The following is a 22,346-nucleotide window of genomic DNA, read 5'->3' on the forward strand; positions in this document are numbered from 1 at the left end:
ATAAGAAGTTCAAAAAAAGTCCCAGGATCTACGTGTCAGAATAGCCTAGAAAAAAAATAAATAACCCAGTAGAGCCCCAGTGCTTAATTTGCTTGCGAAACAATGACGGCGTCGCTTGGTTAACGCGCAGGTGGTATTTGTACTGCTTGTGGAGCCCACGGGCTGAGGCCCGATATTGGTCACGTGTATCACGAGACCTTGGCATATTGACGGAGAACACGGGAAATCGAGCATACAATCAGATCATGCAAAGTGTAAGAATTTCAATCAAACCGCATGTCAACGTAAGGCATCTTAATCATACAACAATTGATCAAATTATCAACTTAATTACGAGAGAGCGCAGTTGTGGTAAGCTTACATAACATGCAATATTAGATAATCAATTGTGGTGTGTCTAACTAACTAACTAGTAAAAATCTGTGGTGTAGTTAACAATTCCAATGGACAATTTATAACACAGAGACACATGCAAACCACGCAAACACGTAAAGGAATAACAATTTTCCACCTCCGCGGGGGATTCATGGCGACAGATATATAGAAACTAGGTGTGTACAAATTGAATCATTGGCAGATCGGTCCAGACTCAAGGGTTTAGCACGAGCGAGAGGTGAATCAGTGAGATTTGTCAAGCGTCTATGAGAAATTGACTCCTTCAAAAAATGAAAGAGGGTGGGTATGAAGAGTGTAGTTCAATTGGTACTGTCGTTCTGGGAAAGGCGGTGAAGAGGGAACTGATCGGAAGACTCGGTGTGAGTCGTGCCGTCGAAGGTGGTGTTGTTGGTATTGGTAGGGCTTGGAGTGTTGCGTGGCCATGCCTTTCCGTCGTTCGAGTGCAGGGTGTCCTGCTGGCTGGTGTTTCTGGAAGAACCAGTGCGCGACCACATCTTCGTGTGCACGATCTTGAACAGGGGACGCATATTCGACAGGCAGGCTGCGACGATACCTACGGCGGGTTCGATGCAGGTCCAGACGCTTGAGTTAACCTGGGTATCTGTTTAATCTTAGCATGTGATCCTATTGTTCAGCTCCAGAGAATTTTGATCGTACAGGTAATATCATCTCCAGCGGTAGACAGATCTATGAGAGCGACGAGGCGAACGATATCGAAGACCAAGGTTCTGTGCGTTGTCAATGTCTATCGATCAAGTAAAGGCATGCAACATACAGGAAGCCAAGAATGAAGATTCCCGAAAGTCCAACTTTCTGATTATTGGAGATAGGTAGGGCCCAGACAACATGCATAGGCATGAACAGAATGATCGCGTCAGTCGCGATGTTGGGAATCTGAAGGCCATAATAGAACTTAGAGAGATTCATGCATCCGCCGGGTATCTGAGGATTCCACAGCTTTTCTGTCGGGATGCATGTAAATGCGCCGGCGAGAATACCACAAGCAGCCCATAGTATAACGACCATGCCCACAATGTTGGCACTCATTTTCATCCACTTGGTCGGGAAGATTCGACGGTAGAGCGTGAGAATGGATAATTTGACTGAGGCGATGCAGCATGTGTAAAGGATGGAGCCAGTGAATAGTGTCTGTCAGATAATCAGCCAGGTCGTAACAAGCGATGTGTTTAAAGAGCCTATACCTTTAGATAAACTGTGAGCTGATCAGGCTTCACGTAGACAATGTGCGTTCCGAGTCCATTGTAGAGTACTGGTCAATTTTAGACTGATGAAGTTTCATGTCATCGGGGGCATACGTACAGACAATCCCAGCAATCGTGATTCCATACTCAAAAAGCTTGGGATAATGTTAACAATAGCTTCTCGTCCAAGAAAATCATAAATCTCACCAGCGCCGAGATTATCAGATAATCATCCAAAAAGAGACCCTGTCCGTTGAGCTTTCGAGAAATAATTCGGAAGCCGACTGCAGTTGTAGACAAGATGAAGGCAAAGCAAGTTGATGTGATGACTACATGACGCAAGTTATCATGCTCGTAACCTGTCTTTCTCGGTGAGACGTCCGACATGTTGACTCGATGATATTATCGGCAATATCGCGCAAATTTGAACTAGAATCCTCGAGATTCAAGGTTTCAAACCCTTCCACGGGTCAATGGAATCGAAGACTTCAATATAAGTGAAGAACTTATTATCGCCGAAGCAAGATCCTTCATATATGGCGAACAAGTCTTAAACTTATTTGCCATGACGACCGATATGACCTCTCGAGTAACAATCGAGAGAGAACAGACCTATCGCGCCCTTATATGCAAAACGCGATCAGATCCCATGATCTGCACCGCGGCTAAGTCGAGTCTAGGCGAAAGTGGGCCAGGACCATCCACTCTGTCGGTTCTAACGGGTCCTGAACGTTGACAGAGTTCTACTGTAGGGGAAACACCTTCCGGGACTCGCTCGCCTTGTCCGATGAGATACATCACTTACTGCGATTATTGACACTCGTTGCCCTTTTCAGCGTGACCTTGCATACAGAGTGGCTAGTGTTCAATGGTAGCAAGCGTGGGCAACGAATATTGGCAGTGTTTTAGGATCGTCGCTCGGCAATCGATCTGTCGCCCGGAAGATTACTGGAGCTAAACAGATGGTGAAGAGCCCGCCATTCTGGTTCGCCCGATTGTGCGATCGTGCGATCGCGCGATCGCGTGCACAGATGCCGGGTCGCTTTATTCTGGTGCATTAAAGGTTACAGTACAGTAAGACAACTATCATAATAAATTAGCAGGCGAGAGTGGATTCTGATCGGTGTTGGCAGCTTTTCCTGAAAATCGATTTGACCCTTCAACCTATTGACAATTGACTTTTGACGCTTCGCGCCGCAATGCAGTTGATGAAGCTTGAGGAGAGTATTGTGGGCGTTTTCATATCTCATTTCCTCATCGCGATCTGAACATCTCTCAACCCGATATAGTGCTCTATCCCATAGGGGTAAGTGGGATTAGACTGCGCCAAAACCCGCGACTAGGTTCTAGAACCAAAACCCAATCTAACCTATCCCATGGGGGTAATTGAATTGCATTGCATTACATTTTAGTCCGCAGCCGTTTGTAGGGGTTAGTCCTTCCCATTTCACTGCATCGCAATTACATTACGATTGCATTAAAAACACAACCGCCAGAGAGATCGTGTGCGGAAAGTCATCAGTTTTTAAGTTGACCATTGGTTTTTCGTTTCCCTGAGTTTAACGTCCATCTAACAATGGGCTCGAAGTTAGTGAATTATTTTGATAGGGTACGGTCAGCCGCTATCACCGGTATCACCTTTTATTGTCTAGTTTTAATCTTAGCAATATCCGAGCTATTCCTAGCGATAGGGGCTTTCTAGTATCCGTTTAGTATAGATTCTACATTACGAAGTATATATTGAAATGGGAATAGCTCGATGGCTGTCTGGCAATGCAGACTGGGCAACAACAACCAACGGACCACACACACAATCAGCACGTAGCAGAGGTTGTCTTGAGAGAGGTCACAAGTGTCCTTGATGAGGCCGTGAGGCCGTACGGGAAATCTTGAATACAATTGTCCTGAATGAGGCCGTACGGTTTTCCGACTGAGGCCGTACGGAATGTACTTAATACGGCATGATAAATGAAAGAATGTGGTGACAACCAGAATGAATTGGGTAGATGCCTCTTCTATTTCTCTCCTCATGTAGAAGAGATAAGTGAACTGTCGGCCGTGAAGGGAGGCGGATACCACGAAGCTTTTCGTGGCGCGGGGTACGCTTTTGTATGTTTGAAGGGGGAAGAAAAATTGCTACGTTGACAACTTCCTGGCTGCTCCTCTGTGCTGAGCTAGAGCACGCTTCAGCATATGTTAGTTGATAGCGCCTGTGAAGCAACGGGTCAACCTATTGTTGGGCACGCGAAACAATGGTTCAGCCTTGAGACATCACTTATCATGCTCATTCAACACGCAAGGGGTAATGGCCAAAGCGGGGTACAAAACTGATATTGTAGGTTTTTTTTTTAGAGATAAAAGATAGACAAAGCGCGCTAAGAAAGCATTGATAGTAACCCCATTGACAAAACACAGGGCCAACGGCTCAGCAATTTGAAAAAATCAATCAAAGTCATTTTTTGATGTCTCGGTCTAGTCACTGCCCGATCCTACAACGGACGGAGTGCTATTTGGTGAGGCCATCGGTTTGAGCTTAAAGCCAGACCCGTAGCGTTCCTTGAATGCTGCAGTCGTCTCTCCTTCTGCCCGGTTGCCGGATGCAGGTGTGGTGTCGTCTCTTGAAAGTGGGCTTCCCACTCGCACATGATGCAAGCTCGTGCTTGCTATGTCCCGCGATAGCTGTTGTACAGACTCGTCACTCACGTAACCCCCCACCTGCCTCGTACGCCAGCCTAATCCTCGATTCTTTCCGTGGAGGATCTGCCCATTGGTGGAGACCATGAATTGCAAGGAGTCGCCAAGGCCGTAATTTTCGATCACACTAACGTTTTCCTTCACGTGAGTATCTGCCCGCGAGCAGATATCCAAGCACTGCCGAGCGGTCTTCCACTCGTCACGTAACCTTGTCAGGTCGGCGGCGTCCTGTTCAGATGATATAATCTTGGATTTTGAGAGCATCCGGTCCATAATATCTTGCATATGTTTTTCTAATTTCGCAGCTGTTTGAATCAAGCTGTTCTTGCATTCCTGCAGGCCTTCGTTGGTAACCGTCTCGGGCAAGGTATTCGCGCTGGTTGCACTGCCGGGGGTCCCACTTCGGTCGGACATTAACTGGATTTGATCAATGTGCTCGGAAAGCTGGGTGCAGATCAGCAGGCACTTCTCTGTACTTAAGCGCTCTTCTCTCATGGACTGCAGCTCGGCGGCATCTACGTCGGACCGGACCGCATTGTTTTCAACAATCTGTCCCAGTTTCAAGTCTATGACTTCCAAGCGAGCTTCGAGGTCATCTTTGGCATCTTGGATGAGGTGTTTATAGTCCTCTAGATTCTCGGCAGTGACTGAAGCCTGACGACTGCATTTTAGATTAGCCTATAGACATTATCGTTGATGTGAAACAGAGGGGCAAAGCGGGACACAATTGGGTCAGTCGTGGCACCAAGACATACAGATTTGCATCGGTGAGAGCAATGTTTATGGTCGCTTTATATCCGGCCAGCAGCCTTCGAAAGCCATCGATATCGTCACCCATGTACGTCAGCTTGGCCCAGTCCCGAAAACTCGTACGGTTGCCAGTCGATCGAGAGGAGCATTGGATGATTTCCTGCTGGAATTCCTTGCAAGCATTCCCGCACCGCAATAAAGGCAGATTGAGTGATGAGAGATCAACATCAGAAGTTGTGTTGAGTATATCGGCGAGTGGACCTAGCACAGCACTCAAAGCCTCCAGCTCCTCGAGAAGATCGCGCACGCGCTTCGGGTGGGAGCGGAAGCTGTTGACGGTCTCAAAAAGCGAAACGCTACATTGGAAAGTAAACGTCGCCAGGGCCAGTATTCCTGAGGCGAGGCCTATTGGTTCAGCCATAATTTCTAGCGCGCGTGTGTGTGGTTGAGGCTTGACGGAGGATCTCGAAGCAAGGCGTACAGGGCCTTTTATACGTGAGCAAGACCGGCTGGTCAGATGAACAGTGGTCAGGGGGTCTACCAAAGATAAGGGAGCCGTACGCGCCAGGCTGGTGTCGCAGGTCAGATTCCAGACGACTCAAGAGGGATTACTCCGGTGGTGCGGGGCGGATCCAGGCGGCTAGCCAAACGGCAGAGCGCGGGGGTTGCGTGCAGCACTTTCCGTGAGAAGACATTGCTTCTATGGGTGGGCTTCTCTGAGGATTGATTGGACAGGTGGCGCCGACGCCCGAGCACTTTGCAAGAAGAGTTTACGTCAGCCGTGAGGGTCCGAGTGTGGATTGAGTGCTTGGGTTCGGCGCGGCCCCTAGGGTAAGGCTCCACATATCCATGATAGCCAGGTAGCGTCGTGGCACTATGTCTTGGAGGGCTCGTGCGTGTGACGTTGAATCGCGACGGCTACGCGCCGAGTGTTCCACCATTGGTACCTGCAAAGCTGATGTTCTCTTGCATTAGCGGCTCTTCGGTCCCAAAGAACGCTGTACCCACGAGTCATGGCCATAGCTCCTGGGCGGCAATATTGTCTCACGCTGAGCCTCAGACCCCTTTGGGGCCATCTAACGCACATCTTCGAGCATGACCTCTTGGCCGCCGTATGAGTTGGAGATCCAGGAAACCGTCGTGTTCGCGCGAACACCAAGATATGCTTCGAGACTTCACGCCGGCAACACACGCTTGGACTCAGCAATTGGGAAGAATGATCTTGTTTGCTGAGCTTCAAGTTTGAAGGGCTTGAGTACTTTCACTGTAACCCATTTGCCACAAAAATGGCTAGAGAAAGTGTTCAATCTCGAATTTCTGATTACAAGGAACGAGTCCGCAATCTCGATTTTGTGAGCCGCTCAGAGGATCGAGTTTATTACGATCTTGTTGATTTACCCGCTGCGTTGACTCATGAGATTTTCGAAAGACACCATGGGATATTTGACGAGCGGAAAACGTTCGTTCGGCATTGGTCCGATCTCATTTCTGGTACGTGGGCTAGCAGTCTCGAAACCAAAATCAGAAAAGCTGTGAGTGAGCGATACCCCGTCGTGGCCGAGCCCCAAAGTTCTGCAGATTCACGACATGAACTACCCTCCTTGGTTGTGATGGTTCGAGGTGCCAAAAAGAAGCACTTTCAAACCCTTGGAGACGACGGGACCTACCAGTTTGTTTCCCATGGTCATATACTCCAAGTGTCTGCAAAGGAGCGCGACATTATCCTCAGCTTGCCTCAATCCCTTTTCGAGCCCGATGACCAAGACCTAGCCCGAGAAAAACAGAGTATAGAGTCTGTTTTGACAGATACGCGGATGAGAACGGAAGAAGTGCAGAAGGGTAAGTTATTCAACTATCCAGAAGAGCCTAACATGTCAATAACTTATAGAAATTGCAGTAGTCGACCGCGGGCACCAACTCATTACTAAACTCGAAGAACGCCATTCGGATATTTGCAAGTACGAAGATGATTTATCTGCATCTCCTGGACTCAACGTGCCGTCCGAATCTGCAGTACCTCCTGAAGCTGCAGTACCTCCTGAACCAGATGTTCCATCAAACCAACCACAAATCCGAGAAGATTCCCTTGCAAACTCTTGCCTGTTTGACCCAAGAGGGGACATAGAACATGAAAGCCCCGAAAAAGCCGGTACCATTGTTGCCGATGCCTTGACTCCACCAAATCCGCACGAAGAACCTACCTTGGGTCCAGCTGCAAACATCTCTACAACGGGCACGTCTTCTGTCATCCCTTTGAGAGAAGTCGAAGGAAACACAGAAAGAGGAAACAGAAAAAGCGTAGGCACAAGGAATGCCAAAAAGCTGACAACAGGATCAACTTACCGTGACGTGCCGAGCGCAGACTCCGATCCCTTCAACAACTTTAGCGACTCAACAGAGGCTGGAGAAGATACTCCACCAATGTCTTTGGTAAAGAAAAGACCGCACAAGTGTCTGGGCCAGAGAGGACCCAACAGATCAGAGAAAGAGAAAAAAACTTTTACCAGTTCATACATAGCCGGCGGCAAAAAGATTTGGAATGGGAACATGTTGTGGCCGAGTATAATATAGAATTTGGAACCAATCGCACAGAAGATACACTGAAGAGGTATATGACGCGGGAGAATACAGACAGGAACAAAAAAGGCATCCCGGTATGTACTCTTCTGAACACCTCTGAACACCTATGATACAACACATGGCCACAAAACATCTCACTTACCATAAGATTGCAGCCTGGTTCGATCCGAGCCCAACGGACCGGAGGAGCGTTTGGAGCCCCTCATGCTAGCCCAGGCCAGCATCGTCTCAACGGGACCTCATCTGCTCGATTGAATGTTGAGGTTTTGGCAGACGGTCAGTCGGACACCTTGCATTAGCCGATCCACTACAAGCCAAAGGGGCGGACGAAGGAACAGTTCGAGTTGTGCTCATTATGGCTATATGATAGTTATTTCAGAATTGCTATTGCCAGAAGGAAGAAAACGACGGCCTGTGATTTGCTTTGTTTCTTTACTTTGCTTTATTTTTTTCTTGTTTTGTTTTGCGCTTCAGTTATTTACAGCCGGAGCAGGAATGTAATGCAAAGGCTTTGAACACACGGCAATGACTTATTTTCTCAGGTGTATCCGAATTCACCTAGATAAATTAATTAGAAGGAAGAATAAAAGAGGTTCCAAAAGAGATAAATCGGGATACACTGAAAATAATTGAGAAAGAATTGAAGAATCAAATGTTTCGCCTATTTAAAATTACCTTTTCGTTCGTGTTGTTTTGTCATTTGCAAAATATATTACAGTCGAAACCTCACCATTTGAGTCTTACAAATCTCGTAATATTCTAGTCCTTGCGTATCTACAATACAACATTGAAGCTCCTGTCATAGATTAGAGAGTATGGTAAATATAAATAAAACAATATAGTGACAATGCTTGATCGCTCCAGTCGAAAAGAAAGGAAAGCTGTTAACGGTCTCTCATAGATGAACCGTTGAAAGCAAAACTCCCCCGGGAGACTTCACAACCGGAAAGCGGAAAGTTGACTCGGCTGTTCAAGAGTGGTTTTGACAGAGGAGTGAGATCTTTAAACCCTCAAGCCCACCGTTGAAGCTAGAGATAACAAAGTCGATCCAGTTTGGTGGGTTGGGGGCGGTTGCGGAGATTCGTCATATCTTTCCACTGGCGAGGTAGAAATGCGATACGTAGGCTGCGCCAATAAAGCTACAACTGTAAGGTTCGGCTCAGGCTCATTGATCCGGCCTATCACAGTATAGCCCTATTAGACACAGGCTCTGTCGTTGAAATTCGAATCACAGGGCTCAAAATTAAAGCTGGTCGGCATGACTTGACACATGTGATGTAGTATCAGTAGTCCTGGTTCTGTAGCCGAGGGAGGGGTTTAATCAGAAGACAACGATGACTCCGAGCTGGAGTCATTAGATACCGAGCGACGACGTGAAGAGAGAGCTTTCGAGACCGTGTTCTCGTTGCTATTGCTCTTAGTCCCATTGTAGATAGCCAGAGGGCTTGAGCTACATCTCCGAACCAAAGAATGACAATCCTGGCTGTCAGAGTCAGGTATCTCAGACGGGTGTCCCCGTACCGAGGAGCCCGTCTGGGCTTTCCGCTTACTGTAATTGTACCAATTGATGAGGTTTCTGCATGGGCGCGATATCCCAAAGTCCTCATGATATAGTTTCGCTATTTCATTCCAACCCAGCCCTGCCTGGCGATGAGACTCCATGAAAGACCATCTGTGGAGCACTTCTTCTTCGGAAGGAGGAACTTCATTGTATGTCGCAGGGGCTGGGCTAGGTGATCGTTTCCGCTTCTTCGAGCGCGTGTTCGTATCATCGCGAGCCGAGGAAGACCTGAGAGATGGGGTATCCTCTTGGCTTTCCAGGGCTATTTTGTGGTAACCCATGAGAGCCTTAGCGGACCGCATGATGCCAAATTTCTCCTTATAGGCAGAACAAAGTTCATTCCATTCCATCCCTTCGCGGCGTTGAGATAGCAAGAAATCACTTCTGTGGAGCTTTTCTTGTTCGGTTGCAAAGATTTTGTTACCTCGATCCGAGATCGGGGTAGTCGATTTAAGCCGCTTTGAGCTACTGCCTGCGCCGTTCTTAGTCCGCTGATTTAGAGAAAAGCCCATACCCAAGGAGCTCTGCTTGCTACCGCGCCCTTTGCCATCAAGAGAGTATTCACGGCGAATAGCGAGCACTGTGCGCCATATTCCAAATTCCTCCTTATACAAGGCAGGAATTTGGTCCCACGTCGCCCCTTTCTCGAGCTGAGATTTTATGAAAGAGTATCTATAGCGAATCTCTTGTTCAGATGCATTGATCTTTTTCAATCGTGTCGATATTGGGGTAGGCGATCTATTCCGCTCTGAGCGCCTGCCCCCATAGTTGTCAGCTCCTCCCGTCGGGGTCTGAGGTGGAGGTTGAGACGGAGCACAGGTCTCCGGCGACTTCTTGCTCCTGTCCCTATATTGACTGTAGACAGTTCTGAAACTAGCAGCCGAACGCCATATACCGAACTCCTCCTTGTACAAAGCGGGCATATCGTCCCAGGGCACCCCTTTTTGTATCAGGGATTCCAAGAAAGCGATTCTGTGAAGCTTTTCTTTTTGGCTTGGCCCAATCCGATCGCCCACTCTCGAGACTGGGGTAGGTGACCTACTGCGTCTCGGGTTCTCCCGTGTGTCAACAGATGAACCTCGGCGACGCACATCCATGTGGAGCCCATCGTGAATTACTCTGGTCTTCAATGGCTCGTGTCTCATAGCTGCAACGGAGCTGTGAGACGTTGGTCCAGACTTGTGTTCGCTTAATTTAGTTGCATGGTTTGCCTGCTGTGTTGACTCTTCGGATGCCCCGACTTTTATTGCTTCAGGGACTGAAATATCAGATTTGGAGGGTAGATGTCCTGTTCGGATGTGAGATTGATTCTGGGGGGTTTGATTCAATGGGATTTGGGAGGAGGCCGAAGTTGTCTCGCTTGATGTATCATGAGGGACATCAGGATTCCTTTGAAGGCAGCTTAGAAGAAGATCCCTGTTCTCGCGCAGTGAAGATCGAAGGAGATTGGCTTCTCTGAGCGCTAGTATTGTGAGTAGAGACCTGCAAGCGGAGCAAGGTTGCATACCTTCCACAAAAGCTCCAACGTACCGGGTTAGATCCTCAAGCATCGCCACGTGAGCATCTATCTCCTTTTGTACATCTTGGTCTCGAGGCAAAGTTTCATGAATGAACTGAAGAATAGGCTGACTCTCTGCTTCGGAAATTTCAACCACTTGGCCTCTGACATGACCACGGTACTTTCCGTCTTTCGTGCGCTCCAGATCACCATCCTGGGCTGCTATAATAGCGTGGTACCAAGTCGGGGTGGATGAGATTGGTGTTACAGAATTCCCTGGATCAGCAAGTTGTGGCCCATTTCTATTGAGTGTAGAACTGATCATTGTATTCAACGTGCTAGCGTGAAGCTCAAACGGAGCTGTGCTTTGGTGACGTTTGAGGCTTTCTCTTCGTTGAATAATGGACCCAACGTCTTGCATGATCTCTATGCTAGAAAGCACATGATTCCGCGCATCTTCGAGGCTGAAGGGACCAAACTTCTCCTTGCGGGTGACAAAGTCCAAGGTTCGTACCCACTTGGTGATATCAAAGGGTTCGACATGATTGCTCTTATCGGAACTCATGCTGGCCATCGACGCGAATATGACAAGCGCGACGACGAATGGGGAACCCTCACGAGGGGGAGCACATATATGGGTGAAGAGTTCTAATTTCGCCGGATCAGAAATCTTCGTCGAAGGAGATTTCTCGAGGTAGCAACAGGAGACAGTGTTTGATGTTTGATGTTTGATGTTTGATGTTGCTGTTTGTTCGGCGGTTCGCGCTGATTTGCTGGGGGAAACAGGAGGCTGGCGCTTAGGTAATCTTCTCAGGAACGCGCTGATTGGGGAAAGACACTGAACAATTTGAGTTCTGAAGCGGGCATTATATTAGCATCGCCGCCCGAGGAGACTTGGAGCCATAGTAGCTTTGGTAAGAAATCCCTTTCGCTTATATTGTGGCGCCTTGAGTATGATTTCAAGTAGATACTTGCAGGGCTCGCGAGTCCTACTCGAGCATGTACCAAATGAATATGTTGATTATTGTGCCAACGTTTCTTTTTTTCTCTCTAGACTTTCCAACCTATGTGTCTCTAACCCTGTTTTGGAGACTCCGAGGGATAATCAGTTCCAAAGAGACGTAGAGCAGCCGATGTTGTTCGTGCACAATTTATAGTTCGGACCAACGTGTGGGACCGTATCCCAAAAAGGAATAGCGGGGATCGCCGCGGCCACGCTCCCCCCGAGAGTTGAGTTTACCATTCTTCCTTCACGACCCTATCCACCGATTCTGGGCCGCATTGCTGCCATCTGCTTGGGTGAGTTGCTCTCAATATTGTCTGTTGGTTTACCGAGGTGTTCTTTGTCCGGTTCTTCCTGTCGCGCTCTTCCCTGGCGAACCGATCGCGTGCGCGGGTTATCCCTGGCAAGGCCTGACGACCCTCGGGTGCCAACAATTCTTAAACCCCAGGCAACACTAACGGGATCACCATTCTACAGTCGTCGCTCCTTATTTCAAACCCCACATCGGTGTCAAGTTTCTTGTCCAGTATCAGTGTTATCGCGACATCTCGTCGATAAAGACTCCTCCATCAAGATGGCTACTCCGGCTGCGCTACCACCACTGCCGTTCAACCCGTCCCGGGTTCGGTCATATCTTGTGCGGCTACCGTTATTTACGCGATTGGTGCTTTTGGTGATTCTGGCATTCTGGTTGCTCGAGTTTCAGACGATCTGGAGCGTGGTGGAATGGGGATCCCTCACCCCAGACCTGATTAACCTGGGAACCAGTATGTGACCCGGCAGCGAGTGCAGCTGATATAATTATTCTGACTATCGTGATCTAGTGTATCGCCTGAACACTTTCCCTATCATCCACACTGGGTTCTTTCACGCCGCATTGAATGCTCTGGCATTGACTCCTCTCTTGGAACGTTTCGAGGCGGAGCATGGTACCCTCACGTCCATCGCGCTGTTTGTCGGACGTAAGTAACCCCTTGCTACAGACCCCGGGATTGATACTGGGCGGTCTGTGTGTTCTTTGGCGTTTGGAGTACAGCCTTGCTGACTTACTTGTTTTCCACAGCGCTTTCCACCTTCCCGGCCGGTCTTTATCTCCTGTTTGAGAAAGTCATCTTGCACAGAAATACGCCCGTGGTTGGCGCCAGGTGAGTCTTGACTGTTTCAAGAGTCACTCTTAGCAGAGCTGATGAATTCTACAGTGTCTGGGTCTTTTTGCTTCTGGGCTCCGAGGCCATTCGGACATACAAGACAAACCCTCACTTTAGGTATGCTCGAAACAAGCGATACACGGACCGATCATTGTTAACAAGTTCTAGCCTCGGACCTTACAAGATTCCCACCTGGACCTCGCCCTTGCTTGCCTGCGTTGTTCTTTCGATCCTGGTTTCTAACGTGAGCTTCCTCGGCCACATGTGCGCCATTGCTGTGGGCTACCTCTGTAAGTGTTCTTCATGCTATTTCTCGTTCCCGGTTACTAACATTCGCAGTCGGACTCGGGTATCTCAAGATTTTTGTGCCTCCGGAGAAGGTCCTCCGCTGGATCGAGGGCAAGCTCAACCTCCTAGGCCGCCTGCCTCACTATGTTTCTGTGGATCAGAAGACCTTCGGACGGTATGGAGTTCTGCCCACTTCAAATGCGGCTGCCAACGCCAACGGGACACCCATGAGCTATATGAGCACCAACCAACGGTTGGGCGCGTGATTCCTTTCACCACATGACTGTTGATTCAATATTCTGTGTATATTTTGCCATAGTTTTTTTTTTATTACGTGGGAGGTACAAGGTTCGGGGGCATTGGATCATAGCATAGCGGCTGCATACTATAATAACTGCGCTTTTGGTCTGTTTCGCCTGGCGTAAATTACCCGTAAACATCTCCGAGCTCCGGGGTCAACTCCAAGCTGGCCTCCGCGACATCGCCCAACTAGTCGATCCAATTGACGGGCTCGCCGTTGCATGTTGGAGAGAAATTCTCCGATGGTCCTCATGAAATGGCGCTGAAATGTAAGTTTCCACGCACAACGTGCGCATCTCCTCCAAGCACCTCCCTTCTCGAAACGACACCTGGAACCAAGGACGAAGCACTGACAGTTAGGAAATGCCAGCCGCGATCCGTAACCTGCGGAACAAACCCGACGTTCTTTTCGTTCGCCTCCCGAATGTTCTATCCCTCCTTTGTATCGTCGTTGGCGTCGTCTGGCTCCTGCTCCTCCCCTTGAACGAGTACTCCCGAAACACCTACATCTCCGAGAATGCACTCTTGCCCGGTCAAGTACACGCCTATTTCACCGGCAGTGAGCAGAATATTTTTCGAGGGTACAAGAAGGAGCTGGAAGTCCTCCTAAATGAGGGGCGCGAGGAAGGAGTCTCGCAAGATGTGGCCGTGACACCAGCGTACGTGGGACCGTATAGTCGAAACTATGACGAGAGCAACGTGCTGATATTGAAGCAGGGCGCATAACAAAGTCCATTCAATCTTGCAAGCCGCGGGGTTGAAAGTTGCGACACAGAAGTACGAGTACACCTCGGCAGGCATTACCCACCAAGGCGAGAACATCTATGGTATTATCCACGCACCACGAGGCGATGCCACCGAGGCAATTGTGCTCGTCGCGGCATGGAAGACTGCAGATGATGAATTGAACCTGAAGGGCGTCACGCTAGCCCTGACATTGTCCAGATACTTCAAGCGTGAGTCCTGAGTTCCGACTGCATTTCTAGACCTTAAAACTGAGACTTATTTCTAGGATGGTCCCTTTGGTCCAAGGATATCATCTTCCTTTTCACACCCGACAGCAAATCGGGAACTCAGGCGTGGATTGACGCCTACCATGACCTGCAGCCCGCGTCCGTTCAGCCGCTCCCACTGAAGAGTGGAGCATTGCAAGGCGCCCTGGTTATCGAATTCCCTTTCGAGCATAACTTTCGATCGCTCCACGTTGTCTATGATGGTGTCAATGGCCAACTACCTAATCTCGACTTGATTAACACGGCCGTTGCCATCGCAGGCGGCCAAATGGGCATGGGAACTAACCTGCAGGAAATGTGGGAGCATGACGACAGCTACCAGGCACGTCTCAAGACCATCCTCCGCGGTATGACCAAACAGGGTCTTGGCTATGCCACCGGTGCTCACAGCAGTTTCATGCCTTACCATATTGATGCTATTACTCTGCAGCCCAAGGGCGAGGGATGGGAGGACGAGATGGCACTCGGCCGAACTATCGAAAGTCTGTGCCGCAGTCTGAACAATCTTTTGGAGCACCTGCACCAGAGCTTCTTCTTCTACCTGCTTATGCAGACGAACCGTTTCGTTAGCATTGGAACTTACCTGCCTAGCGCGATGCTGATCGCAGGAAACTTCACTATCATGGCAATCGCCCTATGGATGCGGACGGGCTATTACTCGGACTCCAAGACCAATGCTCCAGCCGAGAAGTCTGAGAGTGAGAAGTCCTCTGATACGAAGGGCCAGTCTATGACAGAGGAAAAAACCAAAGGAACCCCCGTCGCAGAGCGTCTCATGGCTATGCCGCTTACCCTGGTCAGCGGTCTCCACCTACTTGGTCTTGTTCCACTTTGGATGTTCAATACCCTTTCACACCAGGTTCGTTGAAATTTGAGCCACTCTTACCGGGACTCTGTCTTGCTTACATATCTGTCATAGTACTTCACCACTGCTACCTATGTCTTCGTTGTTGTGGATGTAGTTCTTCCATTGCTTCTCGCGGCTTTGCTCTCCAGTGGCCTGGGTCTATCAGCACCCATCGTCCCGCAGCAATACCTCCTAATCAAGTCGTTCACACTTCTCCTATTGGGATTGTCGCTTTCCACCTTAGCAACCCTCAACTTCTCCCTTTCCTTCATGATCGGCCTCCTGTGCGCACCTCTCAGCTTCATCGTTCGTCTCCAGAGTCCTTCGGCGCCAGTACGGTTTGCTGTTTCCACTATTGGACTCTTGTTATTGAATCTGCTCTCCCCGCCTATTGTTCTTTTGGGAGTGTGTTGGTACACCGGTGTATCCGTCGAGTCTGTCATGACTCAGGCCGCCTTCGGATGGGATGTGTGGGGCATGTGGACGCAGGTAGTGGTGTGGTGTGTGTGGTGGCCAGCCTGGTTGATCGGCTGCGTGGTATTGGGATCATCCATGTTCTAAGACCATTTGTACACAGCTCGGCATCATATAGTACTGGATTATAATCCAAAGTAGATCTACAAATGAAGAACAGACACTCTTCAATGCCAGAGGAACCACCCTATTCATTCATTATAGATAAAAAGTGGCAGAATCAGAAACTTGTCTATGCAGCCCAGACATCCTTACCAGCACCCTCGATCCAGTGACCGAGCTGGTTCACACCCGCATCCCAATCCTTCAAACGGTTCCGCATACCATCAATCTGCTTCATATCCAAAACCTTAGGCTGAACCCAGTGGATCTGCGCTACGCCCGCAACCTGATCGATCGACCCGCGCAGCAAACCAAGCGACAACGCCTTCATAACCAAGTGTTCGATCTCATCCGGCTGCACCTTCGTCTCGGAGGCAATGGCGCTGAAAGCGAGGGAGCGATCGTGGGGAGGACGACGGAAGACCATCTCCGTCAGCGCGGACAGGGAGATCTTCTGGTAGAGGAAGACCTTGTGGGACTCGAGGAGCTTGTTCTTGCTGATGTTGCCTGCGAGGACGTCGTAAGCAGTCAGGTCGCCGCGGTTGAAGGCGAAGAGGAGCTCGCGAAGCCAGTTGTGCGGTGTCTCGGTCAGGGAATCCAGGATCGGGTGAAGGAGGAGCTCGCCGAAGTTGTAGATGGTGTCGGAGACTAGCGCGGCGACGCTGAGGTTGTAGGCACGCTCGGCGCGCTCGCTTTCTTGGAGATCCTCCAGGTTGATGCAGGCCAGGTACAGGAGGGCATTTTTGTAGAAAGAGGCAAATTCTTGTTTGGCCTGGATGATGTCAGTTATGTTGCTCGTTGGTCTTGCATGAGCTCGCTAATGTGTGCTTGGGCTTTTTGTAGAACCGGCTGATACGTACATGGTGGTAGTCAGCGTTAACCTTGTAGAATGATGCGTGAACGACAGTCTCAACGGAGTCGAACGAGTCCAGCACCCGTTGGCAGGACGCCAGGTCCTTTTGTGCTCCATCCAAATCCTGTAGACGCAGCTTGACGTTGGCAACATCGGCGAGCGCGTAGACGTACGCATCTTGTGATTCGGGTTTGTCGACCTTGTCGGCGAGGGATGTGAGGAAAGCCAGCGCTTCCTTGTCATCTACCGCGGAGGTGTTAGCAAGCCGGATCAAAAGCTCTTGTAGATAATTGCAACGCTTTAGCAAAGCATTGCCTGGATCTGAACTAACCTCCACATTCCGTCGATGCCATCAACCCTAGGGACACGAACTTGAGCTGGTTGATGCGGTCGGCGAAGCTGAGAACGAAGGTCTTGAAGAAGGCTAACCGCTGCGGAGCACTCTCCGGCATGCGGAAGAACTCAACGAGTGAGTCTGTGAGTTGGTGCCATAGCTTGCGCTCCCAGAAGTCTTCAAAGGTGAGGAGGTAGGTCTGAGTCTCGGGGGTGCCTTGCGCCTGTTGCTCGGCCAGGAAATCGGGGATCTTGGACTCCATGGCGGAGAGCGAAGGGTGATTCGATGGATGCGTAGATGTGATTGCAGACGGAAGAAGATGGTAATGATGACAACAGATGAAAAATCGGAGAAGCGAATCGTTAGACGTGGGGATTGGGGAGATGCGGACGGAGCTGATGATGTCTTTTCGGCAGTTTGGAGCTTGCGGGCGGTGAGGGAGCTGTATACACCCCAGGCACGACCGTGCATCTCTGCTCTGCTTTGTCTGAAATGCACCGGAACTGCAGAGGAAGCTATTTTATTGTTTTCTAAGGTTATTAAAGTTATGATTATCAAGTTCGGACTTGTTCTTTTCGCGTAATGTGTCAAGAAGCCTGGCAAATATGGACCCGTCAAATCTAGCCCCATCCATAATATGCATTCTTGGCCTCGCTCTCGGGAATAAAGCGTATGGATTTACCATAAACAACCATCGGCGACATTCAGAACCTTATCAAGGTGTCGGATGTCTCCGAGGCCTACAGGGTACTCTATTATGGAGTCAAAATCCTAGGCACAGGAAGTATCCGAGATGTCTCCGAGCCACCGCATAAATACTCCATGATCCGCGGTACCTGAGCTCTACCCCCGCACAACCTTCTTAACTTTGTACACGGTTTCACTTGCACGCTTGTCAAAGCCATTACAAATATTCATCATTTAAGCCATCACAAACATGACTGATTTCACAGAGGCAAATCGGAGATATTTCGAGTAAGTGCTGACTGAATCTACGACAGCAAGATGTTTGAACTGACATTTCTCTCCAGTCAGATGGCGACGACCTACAAAGACCAATTTGCCCAAGGCCAAAAGATGTTGTCTGAGCAGACCGCCAAGCGCCGGTCCTGGATCAGCGACCGATGGACCGATACGGAAGCAGGCAAAGGACAAGAGATCAAGATGCTAGAATACGCTTGCGGACCAGGAGTAGTCTCGATGGTAAGTTTCTCTCAAGTTCTGTATTCATTAATTTATCATGAGGTAATCTTGAAGAATGACGACAGACGCTGGCTCCTTTCTTGACCCAAGTGGTTGGCATCGATGTCTCCGAAAAGATGGCGGAAGAATTCAACAAGAACGCCAATACAGTCAACATGGCCTCTAAAATGACAGGATATAAGGCAGACCTTCTTTCGGAGCCCGCTCCACTGGAGTTCGCTGGATCAGGGTTCAACAACTTCGACCTCATCACCGTCAGCTTGGCCTTGCACCACTTCGAGCACCCGGATACTGCGCTACAGAAGTTGACAAAGCGATTGAAGATTGGAGGGGCGTGCTTCATCATTGATCTCGTCCCTCATGCCGGACATTCGGGTCACGGCCACGGCCACGGTCACGGTCACGGTCACGGTCACGGCCACGAACAAATGATCCAGCAAGAATTCGGAGACGCCGCTCATACCGTCAAGGCCCACGGATTTTCCAAGGGTGAGATGCAAAAGCTGTTTCAAGATGCTGGTCTGAGTGTCAATTTTGAATATGAGTTATTGTCTGAGCCACTGGTGTTTACCAAGGCGGGGAAGACCGTCGAGAAGACGGTCTTCATTGCCCGTGCCCAGCTGGCATGAAGATGCACTTTGGGTAAGTTATAGGATTGAAGAGTGAACAAGTATAGGATAGGATAATGTGATTTGATCGCCAAATGCCTAATTGGATGTTCAAATGTTTCGTTGCCTAGAAGACCAAGACCCTTAGGCCCTTAGATCGGCGTTAACCGCGTGGGTCGATCTACCCGACCCATGTGTTCGGGTGTCAGTTTGAGATTTCTACTTAAACATAAGCAGATAGTATGGTAAGTGGGTATATTTTTCCTGGCATTGAAAGTAAACAATATTGTTGTGATGAACGGCTGCGAGCTTGACTTCCAACATGTCAATTGTGTGTTCCTTGCTCAGAGCTAAAAATAGCAAAAGGGGTGAAAATTTTCACCTTCAGGCACACGAAACCACACACAACACACAACACACAACACACAACGCCCAACACACACCTTGGGGCCGGACCTTCCGAACAGAGAAAAAGAAAAAAAAAAGCTTCCAATAGACCCAGACTCTGAGGCTCACTAACCTCATTCACTCCGATGCCTGCATAGAAGCCAATGGAACTGAGTCCCTGAACGCCACTTCGGCCTTGGCAGGGACGGTCGTTGCCTCGATTTCCCATTTTTCGCTTGTGGAGGACTAGAAGGGTCCATTCACTTGGGCTCATAGAGTTTCGTACTAAGGCCGATACGGTCCCCAGCGCCGCCGATGTAAAATGAGATATAAGCCGCTGGATCCTGGAGGTTCTTTTTTCTCAACCTTCCGTCACTCATTCCCTGCCAACCAGATACCCTTCGTTCTTTGAACCTTCCATTCTTTTTATCCCCAACATGAAGGCCTTTACTCTACCCATTCTTGCCAGCTTCATTGGCCTGGCCATTGCCCGTACCGACATCAGCGGCTGTGTCTCTTCGGCCACCAGTGACCAGTGGGGCGAAGCCAGTATGATCTGGTATGTCCCTGGTACCGGTGAGATCTGCAGCTTCATCGACTGCGGCGGTGGTAGGGCTCCCCCTAAGTCCGAGCCCGGCTGCCCTCTGTATACCGGTACTGCCACCGTGACGCCCAGCTACCTCCCTGGCTACGGGCCCAACGGCAAGATGGTGGCTTCCACCACCACTGTCTCTGAGACGTCTACTGCCACCTTGATGCACACCACTATCGCTTCATCTGCTGAGGAGTCATCTACTGGTTCATTTTCCGAGTCGACTTCCGATTTCTCAGCCACTATCGCTCATTCAGGCAACACTATGATCACTGCGGCCCCGTCCTCCTCGCACGCTCTCTCAATGACCAAGACTACCTCGCCCAGCTCCAAGGCTGGGAACTTTACCTCCGCTGCTGCGACAAGCACCGAGACCGGAAATGCTGCTGTCATTCCCGCGGCAAACATCGCTGGGGTCATGGCTATCGCCGCAGCAGTTGTTGGCGCCTTCGCTCTGTAATTGGGTCCATGACTCAATTATCATTCAAAATCTACCATCATACTCCAAACGGCTCCAAAAGTTTACATAAAAATATCTCAAATAGGAGATCTATTCCGCGTGCAATATATACCCCAAAACGAAAATCAGGATCCATTCATTCAATCCCAGTCCCCATCCAATTCAATCTCCTTCCCGCTCTCCTTGGCTTGCAGTAGTTCGTCAATAGTCCAAGGCTTGTAAACATGACCGGGTGGAATATTGGTACTCTGGAAAGGAGTCCCGTTCTTCAAATGAGCCAGCACTTTGCCGTAGTTATCGATCGCGTACCGCTCTGGATCATGGCTCCAGATCCACGAACCCAAAAGGCCTACAGGCATTGTTTGTGATACGTCGGCATTGGAAGAGCGATTTCGCAATTCATGGTTGACAACCCCTAGCTTTTGAAGGCAGGCGACGCGCTCGAATCTGCAACAGGATAAGTCGTCAGTTCGATCTAAAATTCCCATTGTTATAGAAACTCACCTGAGTTTGTTATGGACGCGAGTCGCCCAGGGCGCATTGTCCTTTCCTGCGATATGTAGACACGCTGCCAGGGAGATGGCATCTTCAATAGCTTGAGTACCACCATTTCCAGAAGATGGAAGGAAAGTATGAGCAGCATCGCCAATCTGTACAACGCGGCCTCCAGAGGAGGTCCAACAAGGCTGAGGCTCTCTCCACATCAATTTGAAGTCATGGAGATGCTCCTTGGGCGTGGCTTTAATTACTCTGTCCGCAACATCTGCCCAACCTGGGATATTGGCTGTGGTCTTCAGGACCGTTTTGGGGTCTACCAAAGCCGACCACGACTCGATTCCAACCTCTCTATCCTGAAAGTTCCATCAGAATGGTATATTCAAGCAGATGTAATGTAGATAAGCTGGAACTTACCGGGTAGTTCAAGGCCCACGACATTTCGTCTTCACTTCTCGCAAACATAGCATGCACCCCATCTCTGGGACATGATCAGCTAAATCCTCGAATAGGTGAATAGCACTTACCCCATCCACATCTCCGCGACAAATTTTCCATTTTCCAGAACCTGGAATCTCTCGGCCACGACTGGATCAGAAAGAGCCAATTCAACCGGGAAGGCAGCCCGATAGATTGAATAACCAGTGGGGCGAGCCCGAATTTCATGTCCCATTGTGACTTGCGAGGACTTGCTTCCAACCCCATCTGCTGCGATAACCACGTCTGCTTCAATGATGTTCCCGTCGTCAAGAATGACACCGGCTTTGTTTGTCTGGATGTTTTCAAAGTAAGACTTTACCCGCTTGCCGTACTCAATCGTCGTCCCGGTTCGCTCGACTTGTTTGGACAACATCTTATGAAACTTGGGACGACTATGTCTGTGCACCTTCGGAGGCTCAACTGTATCATCTTTGACATTCCCAGCATGAAGTTCAAAAGGCCCAGGGCCGGAAATCTTCTCTCCGTTGATCTTGTGCCATGACACCCACATATTCATCGCGATGCGATCTTCTTCATCTTCCATTTCTGGCCAGTTCCGGAAGGCTCGTAGTGCGCTTGATCCGATAGTAAAGCCGTCACCTGTAAGAAGATGTCAGACGCAAAGCCCTATGAAAGTATTCACGATATAATACTCACCGGATTGCATTCGCGAGGCGCTTCGTTCAACGATTCGAACATCATGCCCTTGGCGCCAGCATTCTAGACAGGCAAGCAGACCGCCAACACCAGCTCCGATGATAAGTACCGTAATACCTGACGCTGGTTTTCTCTCGGGGAGTCTCCCAAAATCGGTGCTCCCCTGAGAATTCTCGTTTGCCTGAGGACATGTCATTTTGATTTAAAGTCGCTTGTGGTCTTTCTTGGTGATTGCGTTGATGAATGGAAGTCTGAATGAAACCAAAATATGCCCGAAAGATCCATCTTTTATATCTTTAATTCAAAATCAACTTATTCAGTGCATGTGTTAGCAGCCCTCTCAAAAAGCTTCGTACATGTTGGTAAGACGGGATTCCGTCCCCGCTTAACGTCAGACCACCCAACAAAGCGCCCACGGACA

General features: G+C 49.4%; 10 protein-coding genes across 10 annotated transcripts; 6 read left to right on the plus strand and 4 right to left on the minus strand.

Moving 5' to 3' along the window:
• Positions 1–695: 695 nt before the first annotated feature.
• On the minus strand, positions 696–1,985 carry N7443_008395 (MFS monocarboxylate; the record flags this gene model as incomplete). Its single annotated transcript, XM_056888451.1, has 6 exons — positions 696–997; positions 1,054–1,124; positions 1,172–1,545; positions 1,599–1,666; positions 1,717–1,753; positions 1,806–1,985. The coding sequence occupies 6 exons, from the start codon at positions 1,983–1,985 to the stop codon at positions 696–698; spliced, it is 1,032 nt and encodes a 343-aa protein (XP_056737753.1).
• A 2,085-nt stretch (positions 1,986–4,070) lies between these two features.
• Positions 4,071–5,463, minus strand: N7443_008396 (uncharacterized protein; the record flags this gene model as incomplete). Its single annotated transcript, XM_056888452.1, has 2 exons — positions 4,071–4,953; positions 5,048–5,463. 2 exons carry the CDS (start codon positions 5,461–5,463, stop codon positions 4,071–4,073), a joined length of 1,299 nt encoding a protein of 432 aa, XP_056737754.1.
• An 865-nt stretch (positions 5,464–6,328) lies between these two features.
• On the plus strand, positions 6,329–7,921 carry N7443_008397 (uncharacterized protein; the record flags this gene model as incomplete). The annotated part of the gene is made up of 3 exons (XM_056888453.1): positions 6,329–6,881; positions 6,931–7,472; positions 7,778–7,921. The coding sequence occupies 3 exons, from the start codon at positions 6,329–6,331 to the stop codon at positions 7,919–7,921; spliced, it is 1,239 nt and encodes a 412-aa protein (XP_056737755.1).
• Positions 7,922–11,123: 3,202 nt separating this feature from the next.
• N7443_008398 (MFS transporter asaE) lies at positions 11,124–11,333 on the plus strand (the record flags this gene model as incomplete). The annotated part of the gene is made up of 1 exon (XM_056888454.1): positions 11,124–11,333. One exon carries the CDS (start codon positions 11,124–11,126, stop codon positions 11,331–11,333), a length of 210 nt encoding a protein of 69 aa, XP_056737756.1.
• A 925-nt stretch (positions 11,334–12,258) lies between these two features.
• Positions 12,259–13,386, plus strand: rbd2 (rhomboid protease family protein RBD2; the record flags this gene model as incomplete). Its single annotated transcript, XM_056888455.1, has 6 exons — positions 12,259–12,451; positions 12,509–12,646; positions 12,748–12,829; positions 12,884–12,949; positions 13,001–13,122; positions 13,172–13,386. The coding sequence occupies 6 exons, from the start codon at positions 12,259–12,261 to the stop codon at positions 13,384–13,386; spliced, it is 816 nt and encodes a 271-aa protein (XP_056737757.1).
• Positions 13,387–13,783: 397 nt separating this feature from the next.
• Positions 13,784–15,841, plus strand: N7443_008400 (GPI-anchored transamidase subunit GAA1; the record flags this gene model as incomplete). Its single annotated transcript, XM_056888456.1, has 4 exons — positions 13,784–14,079; positions 14,138–14,376; positions 14,433–15,292; positions 15,353–15,841. 4 exons carry the CDS (start codon positions 13,784–13,786, stop codon positions 15,839–15,841), a joined length of 1,884 nt encoding a protein of 627 aa, XP_056737758.1.
• Positions 15,842–15,986: 145 nt separating this feature from the next.
• On the minus strand, positions 15,987–17,305 carry N7443_008401 (proteasome regulatory particle lid subunit RPN9; the record flags this gene model as incomplete). Its single annotated transcript, XM_056888457.1, has 3 exons — positions 15,987–16,628; positions 16,717–16,952; positions 17,041–17,305. The coding sequence occupies 3 exons, from the start codon at positions 17,303–17,305 to the stop codon at positions 15,987–15,989; spliced, it is 1,143 nt and encodes a 380-aa protein (XP_056737759.1).
• Positions 17,306–17,980: 675 nt separating this feature from the next.
• Positions 17,981–18,875, plus strand: N7443_008402 (class I SAM-dependent methyltransferase; the record flags this gene model as incomplete). The annotated part of the gene is made up of 3 exons (XM_056888458.1): positions 17,981–18,018; positions 18,075–18,246; positions 18,312–18,875. The coding sequence occupies 3 exons, from the start codon at positions 17,981–17,983 to the stop codon at positions 18,873–18,875; spliced, it is 774 nt and encodes a 257-aa protein (XP_056737760.1).
• Positions 18,876–19,678: 803 nt separating this feature from the next.
• N7443_008403 (putative cell surface protein) lies at positions 19,679–20,293 on the plus strand (the record flags this gene model as incomplete). The annotated part of the gene is made up of 1 exon (XM_056888459.1): positions 19,679–20,293. The coding sequence occupies one exon, from the start codon at positions 19,679–19,681 to the stop codon at positions 20,291–20,293; it is 615 nt and encodes a 204-aa protein (XP_056737761.1).
• A 140-nt stretch (positions 20,294–20,433) lies between these two features.
• On the minus strand, positions 20,434–22,121 carry N7443_008404 (hit family protein 1; the record flags this gene model as incomplete). The annotated part of the gene is made up of 5 exons (XM_056888460.1): positions 20,434–20,740; positions 20,798–21,144; positions 21,206–21,269; positions 21,316–21,868; positions 21,926–22,121. 5 exons carry the CDS (start codon positions 22,119–22,121, stop codon positions 20,434–20,436), a joined length of 1,467 nt encoding a protein of 488 aa, XP_056737762.1.
• Positions 22,122–22,346: the final 225 nt, after the last annotated feature.

This window comes from Penicillium atrosanguineum, assembly GCF_028827265.1.
Source record: "Penicillium atrosanguineum strain IBT 20685 chromosome Unknown utg000007l_segment0_segment0, whole genome shotgun sequence".
In the NCBI taxonomy this organism is placed as follows: Eukaryota; Fungi; Ascomycota; class Eurotiomycetes; order Eurotiales; family Aspergillaceae; genus Penicillium; species Penicillium atrosanguineum.